This window comes from Cebus imitator, unplaced genomic scaffold (assembly GCF_001604975.1).
Source record: "Cebus imitator isolate Cc_AM_T3 unplaced genomic scaffold, Cebus_imitator-1.0 Scaffold802, whole genome shotgun sequence".
NCBI classification, from domain to species: Eukaryota; Metazoa; Chordata; class Mammalia; order Primates; family Cebidae; genus Cebus; species Cebus imitator.
Genome location: NW_016108117.1, coordinates 264,103 through 270,111, shown reverse-complemented (window position 1 = coordinate 270,111; position 6,009 = coordinate 264,103). Strand labels below are relative to the sequence as shown.

The following is a 6,009-nucleotide window of genomic DNA, read 5'->3' as shown; positions in this document are numbered from 1 at the left end:
GGGTTTCACCATGTTGACCAGGATGGTCTCGATCTCTTGACCTCGTGATCCACCCGCCTTGGCCTCCCACAGTGCTGGGATTACAGGCTTGAGCCACCGTGCCCGGCACGCCTGGCTAACTTTTATATTTTTGGTAGAGACAGGGTTTCACTATGTTGCCCAGGCTGGTTGCCAACCCCTGAGCTCAAGCAATCAGCCTGCCTTGGCCTCCTAAAGTGCTGGGATTACAGGTGTGAGCCACCAAGCCCAGCAACACCCTTTTATAGGGAGGATCTCAGGATGGCGCTGAGGAGGGAGCAGGAGAAGGCAGCTTAGAATAAAACTTGAGATATTTTTGAGATGTAAAAGAGAAGGAGAAGGCCAGGCACGGTGGCTCACTCCTGTAATCCCAGCACTTTGGGAAGCTGAGGCGGGCGGATCCTGAGGTCAGGAGATAGAGGCCATCCTGGCCCAACATAGTGAAACTGTGTTTCTACTAAAAGTACAAAAATTGGCTGGCATGGTGGCGCACACCGGTGGTCCCAGCTACTCAGGAGAATCTCTTGAACCCGGGAGGCAAGGTTGCAGTAAGCCGAGATCACGGCACTACACTCCAGCCTTGGTGACAGAGGGAGACTCTGTCTCAAAAAAAAAAAAGGAGAGAATGGCGTTTCTACCCAAGTCTGAAGGCTGTGCCTCCGCAGGCCTGGGCTCGCCTGCCAAGAGAGGGGGTTGGGGTTCTCACAAAGGACACTTAGTGGCTGTGCTAAAAGCTGGGGATTGTGTTCCCCCAGCCAGAAGAGGGAAGAATTTGGACAGGAGGGGGATCTGAGCACAATCCCTGCGTGTGGCCGGCAGCGTCTGATGGCCCGGGAGGGTCTCTTCTTCCTTCCTGCTCTTTGGCTCTCTCCTCCCCTGCTGCGTGGGCTGCTTCCTCTTGGCTCAAGGGGTGGCTTTCCTTGTGCTTGATGAATAGTGTTCAAGCATGGTGGGCACAGGCTGCTCGGAGGGGGGCTGCTTCTCCACACAGACAGGCCCTGGGCTTCTCTGGACAGGGCCAGGAGCAGGATGTGTGTGTGTGTGTGCGCACGCATGTGCATGGGCACATGTGCAAGCCATGTTCCCCAAGACCATTCACTCCATCCATGCACATAATGGGGTGCAGGAAGTGAAAGGGCCTGCAAAGTTCCAGAACTTCTATGTTTTTATTTTGGTTATTCCTTTGAGATGATTTTCAAAAGTCTGCCAGAGAGCATCAGGGTCTGTGGGAGCCAGGCCATTCATCCTCCAGCCACAGAGGCAAAGAACAAGGGGAAGGAGGCAGGTGCGTGTGCGAACCTCAGCTCTGCCATTCATCAGCAGCGTGGTCCTGGGCAAGTCACTGTTCCTGCCTGAGCCTGAGTTTCAACTGTAAGGTGGTTGATTGGGAATGTGATGACATCTAAGGTGCCTGACCCATAGGAAATGCTCATTAAATGGAGTTGTAACTGTTCTTCCTTCCTTCCTTCCTTCCTTCCTTCCTTCCTTCCTTCCTTCCTTCCTTCCTTCCTTCCCTCCCTGCCTCCCTCCCTCCCTCCCTCCTTTCCTTCCTTTTTCCTTCCACAGGGTCTCGTTCTGTCACCCAGGCTGGAGTGCAGTGTCGCAGTCTCCGCTCACTGCAGCCTCGACCTCCTGGGCTCAAGCCATCCTCCTACCTCCGCCTCCTGAGTAGTTGGGACTACAGCCATACATCAGAAGACGGGCTATTTTTTTGTATTTTTAGTAGAGGCTGGGTTCTGTCATGTTGCCCAGGCTGGCCTCAAACTCCTGGGCTCAAATGATCTGCCGGCCTTGGCCTCTCAAGGTGCTGGGATTACAGACGTGAGCCACCGCGTGTGGCCCATTATAATTTCTGTGCTTATCACTCAGTTCATGGTCTAACTGAGCCAGAAGCCAGGTGTCCTTCCTTGTCCCCATAGGTTTTGACCAAGTGCTTCTCTCTTCCTCCGCATCCTTGCCCACAGGTCTCCTCTCTGGGAGTCACGACCTTCAGTCTCTGTGCCCTGGGCATTGACCGCTTCCACGTGGCCACCAGCACCCTGCCCAAGGTGAGGCCCATCGAGCGGTGCCAATCCATCCTGGCCAAGCTGGCCGTCATCTGGGTGGGCTCCATGACGCTGGCTGTGCCCGAGCTCCTGCTGTGGCAGCTGGCACAGGAGCCCGCCCCCACCATAGGCACCCTGGACTCCTGCATCATGAAACCCTCGGCCAGCCTGCCCGAGTCGCTGTACTCACTGGTGATGACCTACCAGAACGCCCGCATGTGGTGGTATTTCGGCTGCTACTTCTGCCTGCCCATCCTCTTCACGGTCACCTGTCAGCTGGTGACGTGGCGGGTGCGAGGCCCTCCAGGGAGGAAGCCGGAGTGCAGGGCCAGCAAGCACGAGCAGTGTGAGAGCCAGCTCAACAGCACCGTGGTGGGCCTGACTGTGGTCTACGCCTTCTGCACCCTCCCGGAGAACGTCTGCAACATCGTGGTGGCCTACCTCTCCACCGAGCTGACCCGCCAGACCCTGGACCTCCTGGGCCTCATCAACCAGTTCTCCGCCTTCTTCAAGGGCGCCATCACCCCGGTGCTGCTCCTCTGCATCTGCAGGCCGCTGGGCCAGGCCTTCCTGGACTGCTGCTGCTGCTGCTGCTGCGAGGAGTGCGGCGGGGCTCCGGAGGCCTCGGCCGCCAGCGGCTCGGACAACAAGCTCAAGACCGAGGTGTCCTCTTCCATCTACTTCCACAAGCCCAGGGAGTCACCGCCGCTCCTGCCCCTGGGCACACCTTGCTGAGGCCTCGGCAGGGGTGGGGCGGGAGGGAGGGGCCACCACCCCGCTGGTGTCTGCTGTTCTTTCCCCATAGGTCTTGCTTTGCTGCCTGCCTTGCTGTCTAGAGATGGACTTGGTTCCTCTTGTCGAGGTTTGGGAGTGTCAAGCCCCTCCCCACACGGGGCCTTTGCTGTCCCTTGCGGGGCCTTCCAACCCTGTCCTTTCCACTGGTGGGCGGTGATGCTTCTAGGTCCTTAGAACTGCCCAGAAACTCTGAGTCCCAGCAGCTGGGAGCCAGAACGTCACCTGCCCTCCCTAGGGTCCAGCCTTTCTTCCCTCTGTCCGCCTCGGAGCCTGACCATACTCTAGATGTGCCCTCCTCACTCATCATCTTCCTTCCCCAACCTGGGGCCCTATCTTCAAACGGGGGCTCCTTGGGGGCCAGCCCAGTGTGGCTCAGCACACTCTTCTTGTTTGTTTTTTGGAGACGGAGTCTTGCTCTGTCACCCAGGCTGGAGTGCAATGGTCCGATCTCAGTTCACTACAACCTCCGCCTCCTGGGTTCAAGCAATTCTCTCGCCTCAGCCTCCGGAATAGCTGAGATTACAGGTGTGCACCGTCACGCCCAGCTAATTTTTGTATTTGTAGAAGAGGACGGGGTTTCACCATGTTGGCCAGGCAGGTGTTGAACTCCTGACCTCGAGTGATCCTCCTGGCTCGGCCTCCCAAGGTGCTGGGATTGGAGGTGNAACCTCCGCCTCCTGGGTTCAAGCAATTCTCTCGCCTCAGCCTCCGGAATAGCTGAGATTACAGGTGTGCACCGTCACGCCCAGCTAATTTTTGTTATTTGTAGAAGAGACGGGGTTTCACCATGTTGGCCAGGCAGGTGTTGAACTCCTGACCTCGAGTGATCCTCCTGGCTCGGCCTCCCAAGGTGCTGGGATTGGAGGTGTGAGCCGCCGCGCCTGGCCTCAGCATGCTTCTCTGGACTGGATCTGTCCAGCCCTGGACGCCTCCTCCTACTGGCACCTTCTTTTCTTCCGGAGGATTTCTCTCTCCTTCGTCCTCATTTCTTTGGGATCCCCTGGCTGCCCTGTCCCAGCCCCCTGGTTAGGTGCTTTCCCATAGGAGGCCCTTCTTGAGAAACAATAAACTAGGTCGAGCTACCCCTCTGCCCGTCCACTTTCTTGTGCCACATCCTGGCAGGGCCCAGATGCACCGGGCCTTCCTGGCCTGGCAGTGCCTTGGGGAGTTTCTCCTGACCTGGCCTGTCTGTGGCTGATGTTCAGCACAGCCCTGTGGCCCTGGGGACTCCAAGGGTTTTATGGCTTTTGAGGGACAGAGAGGATGGAGGGCTTGGGGAGCCGGGGGGCTTAAGTCCTCACTCTGGCCTAAACCCCAGGGGCCCTGGGAAGTCAAAAGCCTGCAAAGTATCTCCTCTGAAGCTCTCATCTCTGCTATGCCCTCTCTCCACAAAGCCCCCCTTGGAGGGAGTCCAGTGGTCTTCCCTCTGTGAGCCCCAGGGCTTCCCAGCCTTTGTCACTCTGAGAACTGCTCTTGTTCAGTTTCTTAGAACGGACTGTTTTGCCTGTAGACCGCCCAGCTGCCTGCCCTGGCCTGCCCTGGCCTGCCCCCACCCAGCCCCCTCCCAGCCCCCACCCAGCCCCCACCGCACCGCCCTTCCCTGCAGAGCTCCCGCCATCCGCAGCAGACCCTTCAGGCAGCTCCGCCTGCTGGGTCTGGCCCTTGAAGTCCCACTTACTTCTCCCAGCCCCACGTCTGGGCCCTTCCAGAGGGCACCCTTAGCCTTGTGGGTCCCTGAGAAGCTGTCACAGCCTCAACCAGAAGTGATGCCTCAGCCGGGCCACCACCCGTGCCCTGTCTAGGAGCGTAGCTTTCCTCAGAACCACCGCCCCTGTCTGAAGCGCTCCTCTGGGTCCCACCAGACTCCTGCCCACCAGGCCCACCTACAGCATCTACACGGGGCCTCAGGAAGGGTCCCCAGAGCCCAGGGACAGGGAGGGGTGGGGGTTCTGAGCGCCTGGGGCTCCATTCTCCTCTGTCCACCCACCCACACCCCTTGGCCTCAGCCTGCCCTATACCCGAGCTTCCCTCCCCCTCTCCTGGGGATCTTAACAGCCTTGTTCTCTCTCCCTGGCACCCACCCCCAGGGCGGGTGACGCCGCCAAGAGAGAGGGAGGCCGTTGCTAGGTGATGGCGCTGCCATGCGCACAGCCTTTGTGCTGGGGAGTGACACCCACCCATTTCTCAGCAGACCTGTTGCCACGGTGACTGAAGCCCCCAGCTCTGTCTGTAGAGACTTCAGATGGGTGGGGGAGCAGGTGGGAGAGGGGACCAAAGGCGGGCCTGCCGCACTGAAGCTCCCGGGGACTGTTTCCTCCACGTTTCCCCAGTTCCTTCTCCACCCACCCACCCCCTGGCCCGGAGGCACCACCAGCTTCCTAAGGGATACAGTAAGGGGCCGGGTGAACTGAGGTGAAGTCCAGGACAGGGGGAGAGAGGGCAGGGGAGGAAGACCCCTCAGCATCCTGTTTAGGGGGCCTCCTCCACAAACGGTGCCCTCCACCTCTCCCTCCTGGAGCTGGTTGGCCAGCTCAGAGAGGAAGGGGCAGAGATGGTGGCTCCAAGGCTCTGCCTCCGCCGCCTCCCAGGCCTGCCAACGTGAATGGCTTGCAGAATCAGTCAGCAGGCCAGCGGCCTTGGGAAAGAGCCACTGTCCCGGCAGCCTGGGCCAGCTGGGGGAACAATGTGGGGTTTGTTGCTTAGGGGTCCCAGGCTTGGGGGGTAGGGTTGGCACATGGTGGGCGATGGACTTGAGCTAGGATGCTCTGAGGTCCTGCTGACATGCTCACCCAAGGCAGACTTCAGACCAGCCCTCAGACCCTGATGCCAGGTTACAGGGGCGAGGGGAGCCCGAATCCACTGGGTCCTTCTCCCTGTTCCACTTGAGAGTCACCTTCTCAGCACCTGTCCTGGATGCTGCGTGCAATTACTTAAACGCAGTCTCAGCTTCCTCATCTGTAAAATGGGAATAATCTGTCCTTCACAGAGGATTATGGTCATTTAATGAGACAAGATACATCAAGCACCTGAACCTTTTTTCTCCCTCCCTTTTGGGAATTCCTTTTTTTTTTTTTTTGAGATGGAGTTTCACTCTGTTGCCCAGGCTGGAGTGCAGTGGTGTGATCTCAGCTCACTGCAACCTCTGCCTCCC

At 58.6% G+C, this 6,009-nt stretch overlaps 1 protein-coding gene across 1 annotated transcript in view; it reads left to right on the top strand.

Annotated features, from left to right (window-relative positions):
* Positions 1-3,398, top strand: part of GPR37L1 (G protein-coupled receptor 37 like 1) — a 6,329-nt gene extending 2,931 nt beyond the window's left edge. The window contains exon 2 of the mRNA XM_017520110.2: positions 1,983-3,398. Coding sequence (XP_017375599.1) covers positions 1,983-2,798 — 816 coding nt within the window. The 3' untranslated portion in view covers positions 2,799-3,398. The remainder of the gene's footprint in view (positions 1-1,982) is intronic.
* Positions 3,399-6,009: the final 2,611 nt, after the last annotated feature.